The 23125-nt window shown below is 36.6% G+C and overlaps 5 protein-coding genes, 1 non-coding gene and 1 pseudogene across 7 annotated transcripts; 2 read left to right on the forward strand and 5 right to left on the reverse strand.

Moving 5' to 3' along the window:
- The first annotated feature begins 21 nt into the window (after positions 1 to 21).
- TRNAA-AGC lies at positions 22 to 94 on the forward strand. The gene has a single exon. It is a non-coding gene; the product is annotated as a tRNA-Ala (tRNA).
- A 402-nt stretch (positions 95 to 496) lies between these two features.
- On the reverse strand, positions 497 to 2824 carry LOC106328005 (beta-(1,2)-xylosyltransferase-like). Its single transcript, XM_013766353.1, has 3 exons — positions 1904 to 2824; positions 1538 to 1687; positions 497 to 1461 (listed from the first exon to the last, which is right to left on the reverse strand). The coding sequence occupies exons 1-3, from the start codon at positions 2597 to 2599 to the stop codon at positions 706 to 708; spliced, it is 1602 nt and encodes a 533-aa protein (XP_013621807.1). The 5' UTR covers positions 2600 to 2824; the 3' UTR covers positions 497 to 705.
- A 192-nt stretch (positions 2825 to 3016) lies between these two features.
- Positions 3017 to 6087, forward strand: LOC106332303 (protein GAMETE EXPRESSED 1-like). Its single transcript, XM_013770771.1, has 5 exons — positions 3017 to 3092; positions 3766 to 4306; positions 4378 to 5279; positions 5362 to 5506; positions 5584 to 6087. Exons 2-5 carry the CDS (start codon positions 3837 to 3839, stop codon positions 5831 to 5833), a joined length of 1767 nt encoding a protein of 588 aa, XP_013626225.1. The 5' UTR covers positions 3017 to 3092; positions 3766 to 3836; the 3' UTR covers positions 5834 to 6087.
- Positions 6088 to 7193: 1106 nt separating this feature from the next.
- Positions 7194 to 9927, reverse strand: LOC106329775 (cysteine--tRNA ligase 2, cytoplasmic-like). The gene is made up of 7 exons (XM_013768418.1): positions 9770 to 9927; positions 9087 to 9150; positions 8763 to 8924; positions 8481 to 8670; positions 8092 to 8375; positions 7885 to 8010; positions 7194 to 7794 (listed from the first exon to the last, which is right to left on the reverse strand). The coding sequence occupies exons 1-7, from the start codon at positions 9925 to 9927 to the stop codon at positions 7231 to 7233; spliced, it is 1548 nt and encodes a 515-aa protein (XP_013623872.1). The 3' UTR covers positions 7194 to 7230.
- A 2756-nt stretch (positions 9928 to 12683) lies between these two features.
- LOC106329776 lies at positions 12684 to 14175 on the reverse strand (annotated as a pseudogene).
- A 133-nt stretch (positions 14176 to 14308) lies between these two features.
- On the reverse strand, positions 14309 to 21089 carry LOC106328656 (glycerophosphodiester phosphodiesterase GDPDL4-like). Of its 2 annotated transcripts, none has more exons than XM_013767141.1 (11): positions 20708 to 21089; positions 20081 to 20147; positions 17866 to 18060; positions 17451 to 17744; positions 17253 to 17368; positions 16670 to 17168; positions 16307 to 16345; positions 15945 to 16229; positions 15721 to 15866; positions 14884 to 15364; positions 14309 to 14806 (listed from the first exon to the last, which is right to left on the reverse strand). In XM_013767141.1, exons 1-11 carry the CDS (start codon positions 20726 to 20728, stop codon positions 14511 to 14513), a joined length of 2439 nt encoding a protein of 812 aa, XP_013622595.1. In that variant the 5' UTR covers positions 20729 to 21089; the 3' UTR covers positions 14309 to 14510. The 2 variants fall into 2 exon arrangements, with proteins under 2 accessions (XP_013622595.1, XP_013622594.1); XM_013767140.1 differs by having other exon boundaries at positions 20081 to 20174.
- LOC106328657 (putative lipid-transfer protein DIR1) lies at positions 19588 to 21628 on the reverse strand. Its single transcript, XM_013767143.1, has 3 exons — positions 21252 to 21628; positions 21101 to 21153; positions 19588 to 19738 (listed from the first exon to the last, which is right to left on the reverse strand). Coding segments are annotated over exons 1-2 (297 nt in total). The 5' UTR covers positions 21548 to 21628; the 3' UTR covers positions 19588 to 19738; positions 21101 to 21152.
- Between the last annotated feature and the right edge of the window lie 1497 nt (positions 21629 to 23125).

Here is a 23125-nt window from a genome sequence, read left to right on the forward strand (position 1 = left end):
TTTATTGAACTTAAAGCAAATGGGGATGTAGCTCAGATGGTAGAGCGCTCGCTTAGCATGCGAGAGGTACGGGGATCGATACCCCGCATCTCCAATTAATCAGTTTTTTTCCTCTCTCTTCTGTTCACAATATCTTTATTTGTACTCCTGTACTCTCATGAACTGACAAGTTGAGTTACAACTCAAACACTTACTCTGAATTCATCCTTTTGCTCCGCAATAAATCTTCAGCTACATTCAAGTTATTATCAACAAATACCTGAGATATATGCACAAAAAGGCCATCTCAAACTTCAGCCACTACAGTAAATGCAATTTGAAAACATACAAGAAGCAGCAAAGCAAAGATGAACAAGTAATTTTAAATTTTATGGTTACAGAAAAAGATAAAACCTTAATTGATTTGGTTGTTCCGTGCCACGTACGTAACAAGTAAAACATACAGAGAATATCCACTCTCAGCAGTTTCACATCTAATAAATAACGTACTGGAAAATCTAAGAGAAAAGTAAGACTGTATAATAATTATACCGTGGTTGGTAAGGCTCCAACACACGGGTCAAAAAGCATGTTTGGTACAAAGAGCAAACGCAAATCTACAACACTTGACATCGTTAACCCACCTAAAAATCAAGAAAAGATAACAATACAGAAACATTCCGTGACCACTAAGGTTCGAACTCACGGGCCACCGGAGAATTTTTGTCAGCAGCCAAGATTTTTCATTATCTCTTTGAGCTTCTCAGTCACAGCCGTTGGATCCGCCCGTGAATTAGCCAGATGCATCGGATGATACTCTAAACCTTTCCACTTAGCTATAAGCTCGAAATGCGGCCTCCGAAACTCTACGCTTATGATCTCAAAGATCGTTGTGTTTGGTGTCGCAGACACAATGTGTGTCAGTCCCGCTCCGTGAGCTCCTATAATCACTGACGCGTCTTGGATGGCTTTGACTTGATCTTTCATCGACATGTGCGCAAACAACCCATTCACAAGGTTAATCCCGCATTTCGTCAGACCCGTAGAGCCAGAAGCAACCCACTGGCGCAATGACTCGAACACTTCTTCCTCGTTGATGAGACGAGACTGGACTTTACCTCCGTGACGAGGGTGTGCTAAGTAATCTTCACGGCGGACAAAGAGAACGTTGTGGACAGGGGATGATGATGAGGACGACAGCGGTTTTTCTGTTGACCGGTGTCTATTCACAGGGAACCCGAAAGATGATCTGATCATTTCGCCAAACTCCGAGAGCCTCGCGGTTTTTTTGTTGTCAGGGCTTTGCCAGAGGTTGTGAGCTGATTCTCCGTTGCAGTCAATCTCTCCGGACAAGCCCTTGAATAGAGCGGTCTCGTATCCCAACGGTGAGAGAACGGCGTGGCGAAAACAAACCGGTTTGGTGAAGTTCTTTGCGTATCTGATTCCTGAAAACAAAGCGTTCCATGTTTCTTCTAGCTGCGTCTGCACAAAAAAGGTTCACAACATGGAACATGAAACTCCTGCTAGATTCATCTAACTACCAAGAAGAGGAGCGTACCGTGCAATGTCCATCGATGAAAACAACGTGTGGACGATTAGGCAAACCGGTGACTCTAGAGGAAACGTAAGCGCTGTACCAATCTGTAACGGTATGGAACATATTCGCATACTCGAACCGAGTGACGAGCAGAGTTGGTTCCTCCACCCACTAGAGCCAAGCAAAACCAAAACATCAATCAACAAGAACATTACAAATGTTTCAAGAATCTAATAAAAGATTACAATGTCAATGATTCATTAATGTATATCTTGAATTGGATTTGATCTTCCAAAACTGTTTTTGCTCCAAGATAAATTTTTTCTAATTATGCATATCTATTGACTATCTAGGTTGATATGTAATCACTCAGATCAATTAACGAACCTCTTCACAAACGAAATCATCAGTGGTAACAGCACGAATCGAACCAACCAAACCCCTCATTGTATGCCTACCAATGCCACCTTCTTGAATATACTCATTCAACATCTCATCACTCACCAACCGCCGCGAAACACCGCCGCCACCTCCACCAATGCGGCGGTTTCTCTTGAACGAAACCTCTTCGGCCACCTCAAACGCGCCTTCGCGAAACTCCGGAAGCTCAACCTCCTCATTCCTCCCCATGACTTCCTCCAGCTTCTCGCCTCCCTTCGACATCGCGATCCGATCCGGAACCATCCTCAGATTCCTCCCCTCGCAAATCGAGCTCTCCAGCGTCTCGCTGTAGAAGCATCGGAACCAGCTACCTTCGGAAACCGCCGCCGTCGTCGGTTTGAGGAAGTCAACTCTCTTGGTGAATCCGTTCCCGAAGTAGCCTTCGCAGGAGCGGGCGGGGAGATCGCTCTGCGGCGGCGTCCAGGGGAGGTAGGAAGGTAGGATCGGCCACGGCTTCTGGATCGAGGATTGGTTGTTGACGACGGAGACGTGGAAGCGCGAAGGGAGGTGAGGATGCAGTGGCGGCTCGGGAGAGGAGGAAGAAGAGTGGAAAGCGAAGTAGATGCAGAGGAAGAGAGAGTTGAGGAGTAGCATGTACAGGATTATCTTCAGGATCCGTGGATTTCGCTTACTCATTATCATCTCTCTCGTTTCCTTGATTTGCGCTTTTCGAGAATTGATTGAACTGGACTTTCTATTTTTAGATTTTCATTGGCTTTCTCTCTCGATCCTGAAGTCAAAATCAAACGCCGGTGACAGATTTAGTGGAGATATTCATCGGAATTTTCGCCGGGAAGTTCGTTAAGGTGACAGAGGTGGTGAGGAAGAAGAAGAATCTCGGGATTTTTGGAAAAGTGCCGATTTAGTCAAGGTGACAGAAAGTTCCACGGACTCTCTTCGCTTTTTCTTTGATTGTTTTACTGAACCAGACCGAAATAAACCGAACCGGATTAAATTTAATTTGATATCGGAAATCAATTTAAACCGGAGTAAACCAGACGTTTCGCGAATCGTTTCCTTCTCTTTTTTTGTCAAACACGTTCAGTTACTTTTTTTAAATTCTTGTCTCAACCCTCTTGAAGATCACACACTTTCTCCAAAACGCCGGCTCAGAAGTCTTCAATCTCTCTGTTCGGTAAGTGTTGCTTTTACTTGTATTACTACTTCGTCTAATCCTTAATCAATTTGTATGTTTAGATTCATCTAATGGTTGTGAACAACTATATATACTTTTGAAATGAAATGGGAAGTATACCTGAGAAATAAAATTGTAGTCCGTGTTTATTTTTGTACTTGATCTGTTTTGCCACTCTGTAAAACATAAACGTAGAGACTTGTCTCTGATTCAAAGTATTACATAACTATTTTTAGATAGTTTTTTTTTATCTCCCAGCATTGTCTGTATTCCAACCTCTTCGTGTATGTAATTTTCTTGTTCGATTGACAAAAGAATTGATAGTAGTGTTTCCTATGTGTGTTTTAACGTCATCGACACTACTTAAAATGCATGTATTAGCCTAAAAAACGATATAGAAAGTGGAAGCAGCGAAACGAACATGGCCAAAGACGTTTCTCTAAACCCTGGAAGAGGAAAGGAAATATTTAATGAGTTTGATTTATATCCTTTTTAATCTGCAAATTATTTGTTAATAATCCTCTTTATTTGTTAACTTCATTAATGACGGTTTCACGAAAAAAAGAAAAAAAAAAAAAACCTACATGGGGTTTCTTCTGCTTGCGCTCTAAGTTTTGCATATTATCTATATACAATTTTCAGAACGTAACAATCTGATATTTTTTGGTTGTAGGGTAAATCAATCACACATCTACCGGAGAAGAAGAGGATTCAACACAAAGGAGAAAGAAAAACCTTTTAAAAATGGATCTTTTTAACAGAAAATTTCTTCTGTTATTCATTATACTTTTAGATTCTTCAATATTATCCCACAGCTGGGGATGGTTCTCTTCTTCTGAACAAAACACAGACTCTTCCTTCTCACGGCCCATCAAATCCAACCCCGAGTTCTCCATAGAAGTTTTCAACGATCAGAAGGCGGTCCAAGTCCTTGAAAACGCTAAAAACCAGCTTGTAGGTCCAAGCAGCTGCTGGCAAACTGCATATAGTTACCTTATCTCTGGCTGCAAGGACATGGTTGCTACAGAAGAACAGAGGAAGAGATTTGCTTGGCATCTGAGCGATTGCTTCCAGAAGGAATCAGGAAGACCGGAGTTCCCCGCGTGCAATGATAGATCAACAATGATAAGTTGCCTCAAGAAGTTAGATGATCATGAGCACAAGATCTATCTTGAGTTTATGCTTGAAACCAACACCATCTGTCAACAGTTACAGTAAGGTTTTTCAGTTTTGTCTTTTTCGAGCTTGTGTAATGGATTCTGAATTTAACTTTTGTGTGTGGTAGGAGTCATGCATTGAAGAATGAGATAGAGAGGCTTGTGAATGATTTAAAGAGAACAGCTCAAAGAACAGAAGAAAAACTTGATATCTTGGAGAGTAAATCAGATGATTTACTGCAGAGTTCTAGCAAGATTCATGAATCTTTAGGGTCAGTAGATGTTGTGGTTAAGAACGTGGCTCATACCACAACGGCAATAGGAACTCAAGTGAGTGGCTTGTCTCAGCAAACCAAAGATATCTATCAAGAACAAAAGGGAATCACAGAGTCACAGTTAGAGTTGAGGAAAGGTCAAGAGAAGATGGGAGAAGCCATGAAGATTGGAATGGAGATGTTTAACGATACTGTTACTGACGTCAAAGAAGGTGTTGACAAGTTAAAGAACGACACAAAACAAATAGGTGGTGAGATAAACGTTCTTGGAGAGAAAATGACGTCCAAAATGTCTGCTCTGGAGAATCAAACCAGTGCCATTGGGACTATCACGAACACCACGTTGGATAAACAGCAGAAGCTTTTAGACGGTCAATCCGTAGCCATCGAGAGTATACAGTCTCTTAACCAGTTTCAGAGCGAGGCGTTGCAAGAGAGTAGGAGTACACTGCAGCGTTTTGTGGAGTTTAGCCAAGAGCAACAGGAAGATCTTGCGAAGCGGCAAGAAGAGCTTCAACAGGTTCATGATCACTTGTTTGAGAATTCGAAATCGATGCTTGCAGCTCAGGAAGCGTTTGAGGCGAAGCAGGCGAGCATGTTTGTGGCTTTGGATAAGCTGTTTGCTTTGCACAATGCGATGCTTGTTGAGTCTAGGGTGATCAAAGCTTTCTTTATCTACTTCTTGTCGATCTTTGTTATCTATATGTTTACGAGTACAAAACAGACTTACATCATACGGCCAAGGCTTTACATTGGTAAGTATCATACTTCATCTCTCTTATAAAGTTATTAACACATTAGGTAATTAACATAACTTTTTTCATTTCGCTGATGCAGGTTTGTGTGTTACCTTAGCATTAGAAGTGGCAAGTTTGCGTTACGTGAATGATGCAGAACATAGAGCATGGATTATAAACGTTCTCAGGTCTATCTTCGCTGCTCTTGCTTCAGCTCAGCTTCTTCATGCTGCTTTTACATACAGGTAAGTCTCAAATGCTCTTTTTGAAACAAACCAGAAACATAGAAGCTGATCTTTATACTAACTGACTGAAAACGCAGGGATTATGAAGTACTAAACCACGATATACTCTTAAGACTAGTAGATAAGGTTAACAGCATGCAAAGCAAGAGAGATCTCTCGTGGGATGAAGATAGTGAGAGCGAGGTTGATTGGAATACATGGATTGACACAGATATAATTGATGACGGTGACAGTCTCAGAGATCCTGATTACAAGATTCCAGAACAGATCATGGATAGTTCGGTGTTCACCTCATCATCAAGATTGTACAATCTCCGTGCTCGATAAAGCCAGCAATCAAGTCAAAGCATTCATCACATGATGTAATGTCTAGGGAGAGTTTCAACATCGTCAACACAATGGCGAGTACACAGCCACTGGATCCAAACTGTAATTTTATGCTACTTCATAATCTTAGCCAGTAGAAGGCGTTTATTCCAGAACCTCATTCTTTGTTTTTTTTGAATAAAATGAGGTTTTAAGCTTAAATCCGAGCCCGAAACCTTAAGTAGTTCTTAGGGTGAGGTTCTTAGCGGCCTAAACACCCCCCCCCCAATAATCACGTTCTAAGCTTTTGTTTTCTGGTTGAGTTAACGACATTTAATTCAAAACGTTCCCTCTTGCATATTTATCATCAAATGGATTGCACAAGCCCTAATTTTGTAGTAATCACCCAAGAAATTGAACAATCTAATTTCATCTGAATACATCAAAACACTGTAGAAGAATGCATATATCAGGCGAGAGAGTGAAATTAAAAATCACAAATCCTAATGGGATGTATATCAGGCGTGCTTGAAGAGCTTCATGCTTAGCCAATGAAAGTAGACGGCGACCGTTATAACAGGTATAGTCAAGGGGACCAAGAAGCAGTAGTAGTACCTATCATTCTTCAGACCTTGGTTTAACGGATTTTGAGAGAGGGGAAACAAAGTTGAAGCGATGACTGCGAAGACGAATCCGAAGAAGGAGACGGAACCAATTGTCACGAAGAAGTATCCCCAGAATAACTCTCCCGTCGTCGTCGTTGTTCGCGGAAGCTTCATCGGAGGATCTGGAGTAATCCGTCGTGATTCAGATGTAATCAGTCTGTTTCCTTTTTTCCCGTTCACAAAAACGTGTTTAAGCCTATTTTCTGTCCGAATTATTATACCAAAACTAAACCGATTTATGTTGAAATTGGACCGATGTTAACCATAATCAATTAAACTTAACTAATAGAACCGAATTCAATCGAAAATACCCGATTTAAACCGTATTTTCAATTTAAAAAAAAAAACAGATTTCGGTTAATCTCGGTTTCAACCGATAACCGAACCAAACCAAAAGAGTTGTCGGTTAATCTCTGAATTATTTTTAGTTTTTTTCGTTAACCGAAATTCAAAAATTTGGTTCAGTTTCGGAAAACCGAAATCACATAGATAATATACTTGTCATTTGTGAACAATCTAAAAATCATGTTCGGCGCTAGACCAAATATCCAAAGTAACATATACAGTTACAATTGATATACAATTGTCATTGTGAAAATTCAGATGCAAACAAAGAGTAATAAAGATAGAATATTAAATTTGTCCAAAAAAAAAGAGAATATTAAACAAGAGCTAAAGAAGAAGAGTTGCTCAAAAAAAAAAAAAAAAAGCTAAAGAAGAAGAATGTGGAGAGATGAAAAATTGTTCTTTTGCTTAGTCGCTGCAATTAGTAGCCTGAGAAGGTAAGCATGGCCTCCACACAGTTTCTTTGCCGACAACATCCATTAAAGCTATTCCTTTAGCTGCCAGTTGTGCTCTAATCACATCACTTTTCCCAAACTCTTTCTTCTTCCGCGCCATTATCCTTTCTTGTATTATTTGTGAAAGGTCTTGTTCGCTCAATCCTGCTCTTGTGAGTGTTTTTTGATTCATCTCTTTCAGAATCTCGGCATAGCTCAGGGTAGTGAGCAAACCAAGCACTTCGAGAACTTTCCTGGCTCCTCTCTCAATCTCAACTAGTGACACAAGCAGTGACATCCTCTCTTTCTCCTGCATTTTCTCGAGCTTGCCGATGGAATCGTTGATGAATTTCAATGCAACTTGGTAATAACCCGTTAGTATATGGGCAGTATTCAAATCGTCTGACATCTTTGCATCAAACGCTCTTTTGAGATTGGTAATGATGTCTTTGGCTTCTGAAGTCAGTTCAGCTTTTCCACCGTCTTCAGACATTGCCTCTCGATATGGCAAGAGAGCGTCATCAAGATCTTGCAATGTCTAGTAAAACAAAGATAACAGGTTTTAGAGAAAGAACTGAATAAAAAAATCACGGCTAATAAAAACTGTTGAGTAGCTTCAAAACTGCACCTGATAAACATAATACAAAAGTTCTGAGGAACTGTCTAGCTTTGACGCTGAGTAGCTCAGAGGAGACCGGTAGTGTACACTTATCAAAAAGTGCCTCAGAGCCAATGGATGGTAACGTTCTGTCACCTACACAGATTGTAACAAAATAAATATATAAAAAAAAACCATTCATGTTATAATGATTGGAACAAATATGATGAAACATACTTCTCTGATTGGTTTGAAGTCGCCCTTTGATTTTGACATCTTCTCGTTATTGATAGTGAGATGGCCATTATGCAGCCAGTAATTAACACCACCATGCTCACCACATGCAGCACATGTCTGAGCAAGCTCATTTTCATGGTGTGGGAATATCAAATCAGCACCACCACCATGAATGTCAAATCTCGGGGATAGATAGTGAGCACTCATGGCACTGCACTCGATGTGCCATCCCGGTCTTCCTGGACCCCATGGGCTCTCCCAGCTCGGCTCATCAGGTTTACAGCCTACAACAATATTACACACAAAATTTAGCAAAAGAAAAAAAATTTACACTTCATCATCAATCATCAATTTTGCTGACTCATAGATGGAAAGTTAAAAAACGATTTTTTGAATCACTCCAACCTTCCATAAGGCAAAATCAGCAGGGTTACGCTTCCTCGAATCAACCGCAACTCGCTCACCAGCCCGTGTATGTTCCAGCAGCTGACCAGACAACTTACCATAGTTTTGTGATTTGTCGACAGAGAAGAACACATCGCCCCCTTCCACAGCATACCCGCAACCATTCTCAATGATCTGTAACCAGGAGATTGATTAATCATATGGATCATCATCATCATCATACACATCAACATATGGATCATCATCGTACACAAATGTGAGCCTACCTTTTGAATCATATTAATAATGTGATCCATATGGTCGCTGACACGAGGCTGGTCGGTGGGAAGGAGGCACTGAAGAGCACCCATATCAGCCAAATACTCGTGGCAAAAGCGATTACTCAACTCTAACGGTTTCTCTCCATTCTTCTTAGCACGTTCGATTATCTGCGGAGATTGTTAATTAGACCAACGTTCATTACAGACACACAGACAAAAGTTCATTGAATGGAGTAAAAACACGCATAAAGACAAATAACATTTTCTTGTCATGTAAATGTTCATGATCATGTGTCAGATTAGAACAAGAAAAGAACAAAATAACAATACCTTGTTATCAACATCTGTGAAATTTCTGACGTAAGTAACTTCATAACCCATATACATCAAGAATCTGCATAACCAAACAACACTCTTTGATGCTTTCTTGAGATCGGTCGGATATACCCAAAATCATCAACCTAACAGACAGAGCCGGACCTGTAAAATTGGGGGCCCTATTCAAAATTTTTTTTTTTTTGATATGTATAGATTGTAATTTATTTTTTATATTATAAAATTTGACTATCAAAATTTTCAAATTAGAAACAATTAAATCCGTTGAGATTATGATGAGTGCGCAACAAAATATATGTTAAAATCAATTACAATTTTGAATTCTACCTAAAAACCAAGAATTTTTTCAGTTTTTTTAACTTTTTTAGTGAAATGTTACCTGAGTACGTTTGGTCCAGGAGAAAAAAGAGAAAAGAAAATGATTTATTATCACTAAAACGATAACTACCCATGGCCCACCTAATATTTCATTGACATCTCCACAACTAAACTTCTGTTATCAACGTTGTATACATCACATTAGTTATATAAATATACATACATGTACATATAGAAAAAATTTAGAAGTGGGGGCCCCATAGAGTGGGGGCCCCATCCCAACGTTTCGTAACACTATGTACAGGTTCGGCTCTGCTAACAGATTCAGTTCAATTTAAAAACCCTAACTAAGAAGATACCTGTAGAGAACGTCGAAGGGAACGGCAGCGCGAGCATGGCCGATGTGGCTGAAATCGTAAGCTGTGATTCCACAGACGTACAATCCGACTTTCCCGGGATTGATCGGTCTGAAAACTTCCTTCTGCTGCGTGTACGTGTTGTACAGCTTCAACTCCATTTCTCTCAACAGGATTTCAATCTTCTTGTCGTTGAAGATCTTGAGCTCAACAGGAGTTCAAGAGGTTGTCAGTCGAGCAATCCTATTTATAAGACTTGTAAACCCTAAAGAAAACACCTACTAATTAACCTATCCCCCACGCCAAAGTCGTGGTGCAAAAGGAAACTTAACAAAAACTTAATTTGTTTCATATGGGCTATTGTTTACATTGTTGGATCCATTATGTGAATTGTGGATTTGTTCGAATTAAGAGGTCTCTATAATTGAGTGAAAATCTTTCAAAAGACTAACTAAAATATTTATTAAAAATAATATATATATATATATATATATATCTATATATATCTATATTTGAAAAGAAAATTCAGAAAAATTCAAATATACATTCATCTTTTCATCTAAAAGCTGTTTTCAAAGTTTAATGAAGATTTTTATGAATATAACTTCGTTAATTGCCAAGTGATTTTTTTGGCTTCGAACTATTATGTTAGAAGTTAAACTAGTTAAGGTTTTATCATCCTTAATAAATAACTAGGTGATTTTCCATGCTTATGCATGAATATAAAAATTTACAAAGTAAATATATTTTTAATGCTTTATTAGTACTTTTTATAATTTATAATTATTTTGTAATATAACGGTAATTTATTTTATTTTAAACAATATTATGTTATTTTAAACAGATTTATGATTGGTATACATAATATCTCGCTTGTTTGGTTATTATTTGAATATATACTTGAAATATCTATTTTCTGATTGAACCATAATATCTGTGCTCTGTAGATTTAAATTTTGATTAATTATGTTATTTACATTTAATTTGATTTCAGTCTTAGATTTGTAAATATATTTTAGTAAGATTATCTATAATTTTTTATATGCTGTTTTGAAAATCAAATAGTAAAAAATAAACTAAATTTTTGATTGATTTAAAGTTATACAAATGAATATAACAATGATAATCATTTGAAACCTCATGCATATATATAAATTCTATAAAATATTTTTTAAAAATCTGATTTATGTGATTGAAATCGGTTTAGACCAATTTAAATCGGTTAGAATTGGTTTAAATACATCTAAATGAGTCTAAATTTGTTTAATCTAGCAATAGTGTTAGTCCAAATCCATAAATTTGTCTAATATTTTGCATATATAGCTTTTATAGTTCATCAAAATAATTTTATAATTAGATCCAAAAACTAAGACACCTAATATAAATATAGTATATATAAAAACATGTCAATATTTGTTAATGCTTAGGCCTCGTCTAGGATCGAATAATTTTCCTAATTGCTAATCCTCTATAAAGCTCATAGTTCTCACCTAGAAATTTCTTGTACAACGGATTCAGTTATTCATTTTGTGGATATATTGTGTTACATATATTCATTCAAATTAAAGTACAACTATTTTCAATCTAATTTAGCCAAATTGAATTAGTTGTATTCATTGTATTAGTTGGGTTCTTCACCTTAGATGTATAAGTTTATTTTAAGTTTTAATAATTTGATGTTTGTTGATTTTCAAAAATAAAATTAGAAAAATAAAATGATGATCGGTAGAAAGTTTCATAAAACATAATATAAAAATCTCATTATATGTAAAACATATTTTCGTTTTAAATTTATAAAATTCTAATATTTATTCAACTAAAGTTTTTTTCAAAAAATAATATTTTACCTACTTTTTATAGATATAAATTATACAATGTCTTCACAATTCCAAACAAGTCGTTAATCAATCAATATGCTTTAGTTATTTTTATAAATATTCATATGTGTGCATGTATTTTTAAAATATTATATTTTTTTATTAATGCAACTCCAAAATTATATTTGTGTTTCCAAGTTTTTTAAAATAAAAAATATACAATTTTACAAGATTTATAAAATATATTTAGAACTCTAAGAGCATCCGCATTGGTGCTTTTATGATAGAGTCTCTAGATAGAAAAAGTAATAAACAATTAAAAAAAAAAGGAGAGAGGAACACCAAAAAGAAAGAATCCTCCCTGAAAGAAGATACTCTCTCCACTATATTTTAGAAACTATGAAACACATGTATTCTCTTAGTTCACATAATTTTATTTTGCATTTTTAAATTAATTACTTAATCAAATTATTAATATAATATTATAAGAGACTCAGTTTAAAGAAACTGACCAATGCTGATGCTCTAAGAGGATGAACTGAATTAAATGGAAATAAAAAATTGTAATTTAATTTTAATTTTATTAAAATAAAATTGAAAATTGTTGTTCAATTTGAAATAATAGATGCAATTCAACATACCCAAAAATAAACACTTGAACTGATCCTAAATATTATACTTGAAACCAAATATCAATTTAAGTTGAGAAAATACATATATCTTCATAATTTTTGGGTATAATTAATTTATGGAATCGTGGATGAAGTTTTGAAATATTTTTGATTTGATTTGCTTATGCAACTCTCAATCCCTCAAAACTGAAACTTTTTATAATTTTATCCAAAATAACATAGACTAAATTTAAAATATTACAATTATCTATTAATGAAATTATGGCTTTATATTTTTCTAAAAACAAATCTCAAACTATAAAAACTTGTATAAAAATATTTTAAAATATAAGAAAATGAACTAAACTAAATGAAATTAAGAATAATGATTCCATTTTAACTTAATTTGAAAATAAAAATTAATTTAAAAAATATAATGCGGAACTCAAAATACTATACATGGGCCGATCCAAATTATTATACATGAAATCACATATCTGATTAAGATGAGATCACAATTATACTTAAGGTTTGATTGGTAAGAACTACGATTTTATTTTATTTTACTGTAAAAATATAGCTGTGATTTTTTTTTGCTTTGGTTCAAGATTTTTTTTTTTAATTTTTAGGTTGGACTGTAGGTATTTATCTGTACACAACAATTATAACCACATGAATCTAAAAAGTGTTGTAGATATAAAAAAAGGGCAACTTTAATAAAATACAAATAAAGAATAGTGTAAATTTAGGGTTGTATGTATATCAATAGGCAATCACACCTTTCATGTATTATCTTTCATAATATAAATCAAAACTACTTAACCTTTATTAACAAACGTATAGATATTTATATCTTTGCATGAACATAGTGATACTACTAGAAATTATTAGCTCAACTGAAAATGTTATGGTCAGTTTGCCAGTTCGAATGATCGCTAGGACGAAGAGAACATAATGATACTTTATATAACTTTTTATTTACCAGAAATATAAATTGTAAGATTACTTAAAAGTTAAAAACGAAAAGTGAATATCTAACAATTATTAGAATTTGATTATTCTGTAAAAGCTTATTTCTATGCATAAGTATGAGAGAGTCAGTCATCTACTTATAAATAATTTTGTAATGAAACAAACACTACACATTTCATTGCATAGCCTAATTTTTTTTTTACATAAATCAATCAAAAAGCCTGATCGGATTAGTCCGTTTAGATCGTTGACAAACAAGGCCTCGTTAGCAAGTCTCTCGATCATACCCTTCCTTATAAGTAGAGGGAAAAACAGCCAACCACCAGTCACAACCACAAAACCCCACCGTAAGCACCCGCGACAACAACGGACTCATCCTCCAGAGCCGCCGCTCAAACTTCTTCTTAACCACCACCTCAGCCGCAGTACAAACTCCATTTAAAACGAAGAACATAGTAACTTCTCCTGTCGGCAACTCACGTGTTAAACAGAACAACATAAGCTCATGAACTGCGCCGGACACTACAAACGTGACCAAGAGCCCTAGAAACAGAGACAACACTGAGTTCAGTTTCCGCTTAGAGACCTGGCGTATCGGAGTGTAAACAGCCTGTCGGAGAATCCCGGGAACCATGAGGTTCCACCGGCGACCCCAGAAGTCTTGAAGAGACGTGGCTAAGTATGGTTCGTTGGAATGTGGCTCGAGGTCGCAACCAAAAATGACGAAGACAGCAACTTTGACGACCATTAAAACGATCTCGATCTCTAAGTAAATATGCAGAGAGTGTAGACACCATAGCACAACCGAAGGCGGCATCGTGTTGTAATAATGACAGTAAAAATATAACAACCCATCAAAGATCACAACTTTAAAGGCGAACACCCATTTGGGCAAATGATTCTTATATTTAGGGTTTTCTCGAGTGTTGGTGCTTGGGAAGCAAGTCACCAATGTGTTTTGACTTCAGTTGTATTAGTTAATACTTTCCATATACAAAAGATGGGCCATGTGATTTTACAGCTACAAATTGATTTGTATATTTTCTGGTTCCAACAACTTAAATATATAAAATGTAAGACTCAATTCATATTTTCATCTCATCTCCATAGATTAAAATCTTACATATTATAAAAACATACACTAAGATTTATATACTAACAATGATATAATCTCATAAATACTACAAAGCACACCAGAGTCTTAAAGAACACTACAGTGAATTATGCTACACAACAAATCCACATGATAACTAAGAATATGAACAAACCAAAACCCCAATAGAAATCAAGAATCTCAAGAACCGTTAGGAGGTAACAAGTTTCTGAGGACTCAGTCAATAGTGATCACATAAGTAGAAGAGAGGCAAGAACCGTAGTGAATGCAGAAAGGATTAAAGAAAGAGTGACTCTGGTTTGTCCGTTAGGAACTTTTTGACCTGTTGATAAAGGTCCAGGGCTGGTGGTTGGAGCTTTGGCTGTGACCGGAGGTAGTGGTGGTTCAGTGATATCAGCATCAGTGAAAACCGGGTTTGGTGCTTCAGCTGGAGGTAAAAAAGTAGGACTCACAATTTCTAACAAGCCAGCTGGCGGAACCGGGATCATGTAAACAGGCGTGTCTTTCCGAGCTACACACCTGTTCCCTGAGAAAAAAAAACATAAACACAATCAAACATCAACAGAGTTTTGACTTGAGACACTCTTTCAGTTATCAACTTACTTTTGTATCTCGCGGCAGTGAGAGGGAACTCAGTGATGGTTCCACTGACACCAGCTCCAGTAACATGCGTGTTTATCTCCACAGTCGCATCAGAGAAGAAGTCATACGCCTGAGAGACAAACTCGTTCCGGAACGTTTCAACGTAAACTGGAAGCTTAAACTTCTGTAGCCTCTCCACCAGATTAGTCTGACCGGTGATGAAGCTAGCGCTGACCGGGTAGAGCGAATATCTTCCAACGACAACAGCGTCAGCGAACTTCTTGATGTCTTGGATAGCAGAGTCTTGGATGTCGCGGATTGTTTCTTCCACTTGGTACACTGTCTCGTACCGGCTCTGTTTCTTGATGTCGACCAAGACTGAGCTGTTAGACGACTGAATCATAACCCTTTTGGTCGCGTTGCTGTAACCAGATTCTTTGAGTGTGTCTAGAACTGCTTTAACGACGTCGAGTCCTTGCTTCTCTCTCAGGTACGCTGCATGCTGAATTAAACCAAAACATAGTCCTTTGTAACCATTAAGAACATCTCTTTCATGCTTATGTTAGATTTGAAGTCTTGGTTTAAAGCAATGTTCTAAAAATCTTTGTAGGCGGCATCTGCCTAGGCGGTCAATCGGCCATAGGCGAAACAATTTTCTTAGAATCCGATTTATGTGATTCAAATCAGTTTAAATCAATCTACATCGAGAAATAATGTTAGTGAAAATCCATAAATTTGTCTAATTTCTTTTTTTGTACATCTTATTTTTATAATTCATTAAAATAATTTTATAATTAAACTAAAAACTATCAGCCTAGTAGCCTAATGATTTCTTGAACATTGGTTTAAAGTGATTACCTCAACGTTGATCAAAACACCAACTAGTGAGCTGGAGTTATTCGCCAAGTTCAGGAACTCGGAGAGTGAAACAAGCTTCCCTGAACTTCTCTCCCTCGGATTCCTAAACATGTGAAAATTCCTGCTGTAGGGGTTTGAAATAGCAGCTGCAAACAGAAATGATGTAAGAAACAAAGACAAGAAGCTTACTCAAATGGCTTGGAAAATTATATGGGAAAACTTACGTGTCAAGGTCTGAATCTCAGACCATGCCAAATTAAAGCTGTATAGTCCAGCAAGTGAGTTAAACTCAGGAACAGTTGTTGAGCGGTTTCTGAAAGGAGTTTGGAAAATGTTCATGCTCTCTCCAAGATTGGTTGAGTTTAAGCAAAAAGGGATCCCGTCAGATGACATTTGAACCGCACAATCGATGATATCAGCACCGTCTTTGATAGCCTTTGTATAGGCCAAGTCAGTGCTGCCAGGGTAGTCACCATTTGCTCCATTTTTCGATATAACAAGAAAATCCACTGCATCATGAACCATATAGAAGATGAAATACCATTAGTTACTTTGACATGACATTAACAATAAGTCAATAACATACCTTGTGTTGAAGCATTACTTCCAAGATGGGAGAAACAGTCTGAGGAATAAGAAAAGTTTAATGAAAATTAGTTTCACTTGTAGATGATATGCAAGTAGACATGTACTCTATCTGTTTCATATTACATGATGTTTTATCTCAATGTACAGATATTAAAAAAACTATTTTTTTTTTATCAAAAGTATCAATAAAATATAGTTTAAAACTAATTTATTTAATTACAAATAGAATTAATAAAAATATAATTGGATACACAGTTTTGATAAAATTAAATTTATCTTAGATTTGTGCAAACATCTTATATTGTAAAACAAAGAAAACTCCTCAAAACATCATCTACATTGAAACAGAGGGAGTACTTACCAACAGCTGACGATGCGGTTAAGGGAAAATCAGATAGAAAACCATCCACAGAGAAGTCCCCATTATCCATGAATGATAAGTACTCAGTTAACGGATCATAACTGTAGTTGTATGCAATATCAAAATCATTTGCAAAACCTGATGCATATACTTCTAACCCTGCTTTGTGAGCGTCTCGGACAAACGATGTATGGGGAAGCAAGTACTGATCTTTCACCGGCCATATGTAAGACTTGGGAACAAGAACACCTGAAGCAAACGTCTTGATGAATGTTAGGTTTCTCATGAGAGCTCCATACGTCTGGTTAGTTGACACCTCAACGTCATCTTTGTCTAGAAACCGGAACACAAACTTTGGTCCGGTTTTACCAAACCGGGCACCGATGTTCCGGAAGAAAGACACCTCAGGGGAAGATAGGTAGTCAATGATCACAGTTTTGGATACTGATAGCAGAAAGCTGCTCATGCTAAGGTTGTGTTGCGTGTAGAAAGCGTCGTGCTGAGTTGAAAGAGTAATCGTGTTAGAGTGATCTGAGACATTTCATTACAAAAACAACAACAAACTTGCTGTCATAAAGATTACCTGAACATTCAACCAAAACCCCGAAGGTTTGAACTCTGTAGCTACGTCTTGAACCGTCGAAATCACGTTTTGGTTGTTATCAAATGCATTTGACCGTGATAATACTCCTCGGGTCACTGCCACAGTTTGAAAAGATTTGTAAAGAAAAATACAAGCAAGTGAGTACTGGACGAAACAGCAAACTGAGGTTAAGCTTACAGAAGACAGTGTTCAGATCCTTGGAGGTGAAATCAACGGTGAACCAGTCCTGAGTAAGGACTCCATTAAGAAGGTAAGAGTTTTTCTTTTTAGGGTAAGCATCTCGGACGTTAGAATCATTGTACATGGTCACATAAGGGAAGCAAATCCCAACTCCATCCTTTGTGAGCTGCACATCACACCACAAGACAGCGTCGGGAGCACTCGTCGACGCTACGAAACTGTAAGCATTGAAGCTTGAATCTGGAAACATCCCAGAAAACCCACCACGTGCAATGATGAGAGGAGCCTCTCCTACCACACAAAAAAAAAAAAAGAAAATCAAGAAAAAGGATCAAACTTTGAAACAAAAATAGTCTCTTTGGTTCTGTTTTCTCAACTTCACAGTGGAAAGGTATCGAGATAAGGAGTTTACCAGTGAGTGTCTGCCATGGAGATTTGGATCTTTGAGCAAGGAGTTGAGTAGGGAGAAGCTGGATCAAGACGAGAACAGAGAGTATGAACTTGGAAGCTCGAAACCCAAACATTGATGGGTTATCTTGCATGTATGATGTGATCATCGGTGAAACTGAGTTATCTCGGCGGCGACTTTCACCTACTTCGTTCTTCTCTGAGACAGATTCGGTGTGAGTGAGTGAGAAGAGAGAAAGAGGAAGAAAAAGAGCTTTTATGGGGTTTGTGGAATTCTTCTTGTAATTTATATGATCGTTGATTTATGATTTTGCCTTTATTTAAATGTGAAAACAGAAACTCTTTTTTTTTTTTAACACGCTTTCCACTTAAAACACAAAATTCCACTAAATAAATGTATAATTAGTTAGCACGCAAAACAAAACAAAAAACCCTGTTTCTTACACACAAATCTCTGTTTATATGTATGTCTTCACATAATTTAATGTTGGGAGTAACATTACTGGCTATTGAAATTTAATTTTCTAGTAAATTTTAATTTAAAACATATAAAATTTATTCAATAAAGAATTATTATTACTAATGTTATGGTTTTTGAAATTGTGATTGTTTTATTGTAAAACATCTCTAATAAGGTTTCCAACCCAAATTTTGTCAAATGTAATTATACAGAATATTTATGTTTTTTTAGCTTAAAATATCTTTTATAATTTATATTATTTTAATTTTCATGAAAATTCTTTAAATATATAGTTTTGTTATTGAGTATTGAAATTTGAAAGTTTGAAACAAGCTTTACCGATTGTGAATGCTTTTATCTGAAAAGTTAAAATTCCCGTGATTAGTTTTTTCAAAACAAAAAAAAAAAATCATGAAAAACTTAGTTAAACTACTTGGATATCTTAAATAGTAAAGATATTTGGTTGTTTTATAGGTTTGGTAATTGGTAAACATTTTTGTGTGTTTAGCATAGTTATTGCGTTCTACATTTACTACCACCTACTTGTTAGTTATTACTACGAGTCTACGACCTACCTGTTTCCAAAATCAGCTAAACTATAGGCATGCACTAGTGTATAGTAATGTGCATGAAACTGGAAGTCTGGAATTTTACTTGTACTTTCAACAGTTTTGGTGGATGTCCAAAACCAATTATTTCATATCCGTATCCGTGTAATGCTGGCTGAATATATGATCTAAAAAATTAACTAAAACTCAATACATTTTGATTGTTTTTCTGTAAACTTCCGATTATTAGAAAAATTGATTAAAATGGATAATAGTCACTCGGCCATTGGCCCGTTGCTATAAACTCTCTGAACTATGTTTTCTCTTGGTTAAGATGGCGGTGGATGATTGATTGATCAATGATACTGGCAGGTCCCACATGGTATTCATGATCACACGTGACGTATTGGTCACTGAGTCATCATGGCTCTTGACATCATCATCCAATGACGAGCAAAATAAACGGTCACGTTCCGTGTGCATGAACCCGTTCGTGGCTGTAGCAATCCAGACCAAACACTTTTGTAATGAACGTTGGCTTTTTATTTCTTATTCTTGCAATTGGTTGGTTCGATTCTCTAATAGTTAATGACTCCTCTGAGTTTTGTAAAAGAACGATTTAATTGACTGTAACTATTTGTAGGTCAATTGATCTGTTATCTTCAGATTAAGTAATGGTTGTTGAAATACCATGAATAATTCAAACAGATTGCAAACCTTACTTTAAACATGATTTATTTGAAACAAATTCAAAAGGACGCAGATAATTTGATTTAACATTATATTAAAAAGGACGACTGAAAATAAGTGCAAACTTGGACAATTTATTTAAATCACAACGCCAAAATACATAATCATAACTTATTAGAGCATGATTAACCCTATAACCCCATTTGGGTTTCTTAATGACTTTTTAATAATAAATGTTAAGTTAAAAATTTTAGTTAAGAAACACCTACTTTCTATGCTCCATTGGTAGATTCTTAAACAAAGGTTCTTAAAAAGGAAAATTAAACATTGTTCTGTTAAAATACACACACATTTTACACATTGAAAATACACACGTTTGATCCAATTTTGAGTTCAGCTGATAGAACATATTATGTACTTTATAAATAAAATTTGCCCAAGTTTGAGATTTTTAGGATCAGTCGGCAACTGGAGACGCTTTCTTTTCATCCTTCTATGATTCTATCTATAAGAAATGATACCTGCATAGCGTTGAGAGTTTCCCATGTGATCTTCTCGGTGGCAAGCTCCCAGAGTACAACTCCAAAGCTGTAATGAATAATTCATGCCAGGAGCCTGTATGAATAATTATGTAATATGCTTATATTGTCAAATAGACGGGGAAAGAAGGAGGATCACAAGACAATTACAAAGAACTAATCAAATAGAGCATCCTTAGAAAATTGTGTTTGCCCGTGTAACTTGACTTGTATACTAAACATAACCACATTCGTCCAAAAGACAATGAACAAAGAAATAAGCTTTTTAGGCTTCAGACACACAAACATTCATCTCAAATATTAAAACCAAACAATGGATGGATCAGACATGTAATCAATCTACAGAGACAGAACAAATATTTTTTTTGGTAAAATGAGACAGAACAAATATCATCAAATGTGAGCTCAAAAGACATTTAAGAGTGACAATCCCTTCATCAACAGAAACAGAATCATAGTTTTTGATGGGTTCTAATTAAAGTAGGAATCTTTACCATCTTGAAACAGAGAGAATCACACAGAAACACACAAACAAGAAGCTAGATCTCGATCAAACAAGAAAGAGCATTGGTCAAGGATCCTGAGGAAAGGGAGTGAAGAAGAAGATACCTGGTTTATGGGGCTTTCCATCGGCCCATCTGGAGAGGGAGAAGTGAACCTTCTCGCTGCTCATGGATTCAGCTTTGAAGGGTTCTTTTAGGCAGTTCCTTACACGATTCGCGCAGATGTTTGAGTACGTTATATACGTCATCCCCACCGCTCTCCAGAACGGAACCGCCGCCGCAGTCGATGCCATCTCTGAGTTTGATCGATCGAGACGAGGAGATTGAGAAGAAGAAGAAGTCGAAAGTTGACACGTGGAATAAAAACCCTATTAGTAATCGGTCCCAAAAGTCCCAAGTTAAGGATCGGTAACTTTGTTTTTAATTAGTTTTGATTTAAATAAATCAGTTTTTTTTGTTTAGAAACCCATTAAACATCAGCGATAATGATGGTCTTAGACTTCTCAAGTCGAGACACAAACTCTGCGGCTGTGTCCAGCTCAGTTCTTGAATCTGCGTGTTAAGGAAAGAACAAACATAATAAACGTATAAGACTTTCTCTCTTTACTCAACCAGTTTCCAATATTTTTAATGGTACTTTTGGTTCTTACCATGACAAACAGGAGGGATTGCCCACGCCACAACTGGCCAGAACAGACTTGATTTTTGAAGGGTCAATCCCGGACCGGGAGAGGTACGGGCAGAGACATTCAAGATCAGCGGACTTAACCACTGCGCAGCAGTCGGGTCCCGGAGCTGGCGGGCTGTTTCCAGTTACAGCTGGAGAACATTTCTGCAAGTCGTTTGTGTCGGTGTTGCATATAGGATAACTCTTAGCTTCTTCCATTATCATCGCCGTGGTTAAAACCATCGCAATGATGAGGATTGTGGTATTGTTCTTACCCATTTGTTTTCTTTTAATTCACTCTCTATCTCAACTCTATGGTGAAACCCTTAAATCTAATGAGCTTCTTATAATGCTACGTGAAAAGTTGGTAAAACGTACGAGTCATGTCACGTTCTATTTAGTGAAGACTCAGTGCCGTAGACGTCGAGAACTTGTACGCAAATGGACAAATGTGGGAGACCTCCGTTGCATGAACATGTCTCCCGATGGTCTTTGTATTTTGTTTTATCTTTTACAAGTCATATAGATTTTAAAACTAAAAAAGAAAAGTCAGAGATTATTGTATAAAGATCAAAATATTGTCTTGTCGTATGTAACAACAGGTCTCTGTCTTTGGTGAACTATTTGCTTCCTAAGAGCATATGAGCATTGGTGAACCCCCTTGGAGTTCACATGATTTTTTTAATATTTTTTTGTGGGTCCATGAATAGTTATGAACTTGTATTTATTTTTTTCTGCATTGGTGAACCTGAAAAAAGAGTTCATAAGACTAAAATAATAATATTTATTTTTATTTTTTAAATTCAAATTATTCAGAATACATGAATAAAATATTAAAAATATTATTAAATTTGTGAAAACTATTTATTCACTACATTAAAAGAGTAGATTACATAAATTGAGAAATTGAAAAAATATACAAAGCTTATTCATCTTCTTCGCCAAACTTTTGCCAAATATTTTCCATTAAATCAGCTTTCAAACGAGCATGCTTCTCTTGATCTCGAACTTCTCTGCGCATGCCTAACATATCACCAGCTTGAATACTTTCTCTGCTTGTCACCTTTGAAGTTCTGCTTGACTCTTCTGATTCGAACTCAGAAGTATTTATTTGAGCGTATCCGTGTCGTTCGTTCTCTACTATCATATTGTGCAATATGACACAAGTTCCCATTATCTTACCTATCTTTTCCTTGCCCCATTGTAGAGCTGGGTTTTTAACAATTGCAAACCTCGACTGTAATACTCCAAAAGCCCGTTCGACATCTTTTCTGACGGATTCTTGCTTTTGTGCAAATTTCTCGGCTTTAGGACCTTGAGGAAGTGGGATGGATTGGATAAATGTTGACCAGTTTGGATAAATTTGATATCTTGCATATTTCTATTGTTTTATCCATTCATCCATGTGCATTTTGATCATATAGATTAGGATTTAGCCATGTTTAAGTTGCATTTTGCATACATGAGTCCTTATCAGGTATTGGAGTACCACATGGAGTTCTTGGAAACACTTGGAGGCATTTGGAGCTCAAAAAGGAGTGTTTAGAGTGGTCATTGGGCGAGCAAGGCATGGGAGCGACCTCTCCCAGCGACACCACCAAGTCGCTCTGATCACCAGTCTGGAGCGACCTCACTAGAGCGACAGGAAAGAGTCGCTCGCGTATTGATCACCCGGAGACAACGGATCCGGAGCGACCTCTCGCAGCGACACAGCGAGGTCGCTCCCGAATCATGGAATTTCAGAGAGTGAAAGATGAACACGGATGAAAGCCTTAAAGATCTTTTCTGAAGCTCAAAATTTGTGGAGACACTGGAAATTGAGTTAGCTTTCCAATGGAAGTGGTTTCAAGTCATTTG

The sequence above is a fragment of the Brassica oleracea genome, chromosome C3, assembly GCF_000695525.1.
Source record: "Brassica oleracea var. oleracea cultivar TO1000 chromosome C3, BOL, whole genome shotgun sequence".
NCBI classification, from domain to species: domain Eukaryota; kingdom Viridiplantae; phylum Streptophyta; class Magnoliopsida; order Brassicales; family Brassicaceae; genus Brassica; species Brassica oleracea.

Excerpts from the sequence above, each read along its gene's own strand:
- LOC106328005 (XM_013766353.1), bottom strand. The coding sequence starts at position 2,599 with ATGATAATGAGTAAGCGAAATCCACGGATCCTGAAGATAATCCTGTAC. Across the intron at positions 1,688-1,903 it reads ATGATTTCGTTTGTGAAGAG|TGGGTGGAGGAACCAACTCT; the intron begins GTTCGTTAATTG and ends GCTTGGCTCTAG. Across the intron at positions 1,462-1,537 it reads TCATCGATGGACATTGCACG|ACGCAGCTAGAAGAAACATG; the intron begins GTACGCTCCTCT and ends TTTTTTGTGCAG.
- LOC106332303 (XM_013770771.1), top strand. The coding sequence starts at position 3,837 with ATGGATCTTTTTAACAGAAAATTTCTTCTGTTATTCATTATACTTTTA. Across the intron at positions 4,307-4,377 it reads ACCATCTGTCAACAGTTACA|GAGTCATGCATTGAAGAATG; the intron begins GTAAGGTTTTTC and ends TGTGTGTGGTAG. Across the intron at positions 5,280-5,361 it reads ACGGCCAAGGCTTTACATTG|GTTTGTGTGTTACCTTAGCA; the intron begins GTAAGTATCATA and ends TCGCTGATGCAG.
- LOC106329775 (XM_013768418.1), bottom strand. The coding sequence starts at position 9,927 with ATGGAGTTGAAGCTGTACAACACGTACACGCAGCAGAAGGAAGTTTTC. Across the intron at positions 8,671-8,762 it reads TTATTAATATGATTCAAAAG|ATCATTGAGAATGGTTGCGG; the intron begins GTAGGCTCACAT and ends TCCTGGTTACAG. Across the intron at positions 8,011-8,091 it reads ACTTCAAACCAATCAGAGAA|GTGACAGAACGTTACCATCC; the intron begins GTATGTTTCATC and ends CAATCTGTGTAG.
- LOC106328656 (XM_013767140.1), bottom strand. The coding sequence starts at position 20,728 with ATGGAAAGCCCCATAAACCAG. Across the intron at positions 18,061-20,080 it reads AAACTCTCAACGCTATGCAG|AGAAGAACGAAGTAGGTGAA; the intron begins GTATCATTTCTT and ends AATCTGTCTCAG. Across the intron at positions 17,745-17,865 it reads TCCATGGCAGACACTCACTG|GAGAGGCTCCTCTCATCATT; the intron begins GTAAACTCCTTA and ends TTTGTGTGGTAG.
- LOC106328657 (XM_013767143.1), bottom strand. The coding sequence starts at position 21,547 with ATGGGTAAGAACAATACCACAATCCTCATCATTGCGATGGTTTTAACC.